We start from the raw sequence: 557 nt of genomic DNA, 5'->3' as shown, positions 1-557 counted from the left end.
CAGCAGGGATGAGGGGTGCCGAGGAGCAGATTAAGACAATGAAAGGCAGAAGCAAGTTGGATGCACCTGCCAGCCTCCTGGACGGGGTGACAGGGGGCAGGTGGTGACATAAACATGGGGGACAGAACTCGGAACCCTCACCAGGGGGACCTGAGCCCCGGGAGTCCCCTCCCCTCAGGCAGGAACACTCACCGTGGCCACAGACTTCCCCGAGGTCCCGGGTGGCAGTTTTCTGGTCCACTGGGTTGCTGACCATACAGGTGACCCTGGGGCTGGGCTGGTTCAGGGGCAGGTTCAGAGCCAGGGTCCAGGGGTTGGGGGCCGGTCCTGGGGCCCCTCTCTGCTCCAGCTCCCTGGGGAGGCCCTTGCTCTCCCAGGACACGTTCACGGCCCCTGTGGCTCCCGGGGTGTGGCACTCCAGGGTGACGTTGCACCAGTCTCGTGTGAGGGACAGGATCTCGGCCAGGACCTGGGGACGGGGCACGGGCTCTGGGGCAGGAGGGACAAAGGACAGGGTGTCCCGTGAGTGGAGAGCATCACACTCCTGCTTCTTCGTG

General features: G+C 65.0%; 1 protein-coding gene across 1 annotated transcript in view; it reads right to left on the bottom strand.

Annotated features, from left to right (window-relative positions):
* The window catches only part of LOC144244163 (uncharacterized), an 8,164-nt gene that overhangs the window by 1,478 nt on the left and 6,129 nt on the right, over window positions 1–557 (bottom strand). The window contains exon 3 of the mRNA XM_077779389.1: window positions 193–489. Within this exon, the coding sequence (XP_077635515.1) occupies window positions 193–489 (297 nt within the window). The remainder of the gene's footprint in view (window positions 1–192; window positions 490–557) is intronic.

This window comes from Crocuta crocuta, unplaced genomic scaffold, assembly GCF_008692635.1.
Source record: "Crocuta crocuta isolate KB4526 unplaced genomic scaffold, BGI_CrCroc_1.0 scaffold1194, whole genome shotgun sequence".
In the NCBI taxonomy this organism is placed as follows: Eukaryota; Metazoa; Chordata; class Mammalia; order Carnivora; family Hyaenidae; genus Crocuta; species Crocuta crocuta.
The sequence above is the reverse complement of the archived record's forward strand: the minus strand, read 5'-3'. Positions and strand labels throughout refer to the sequence as shown.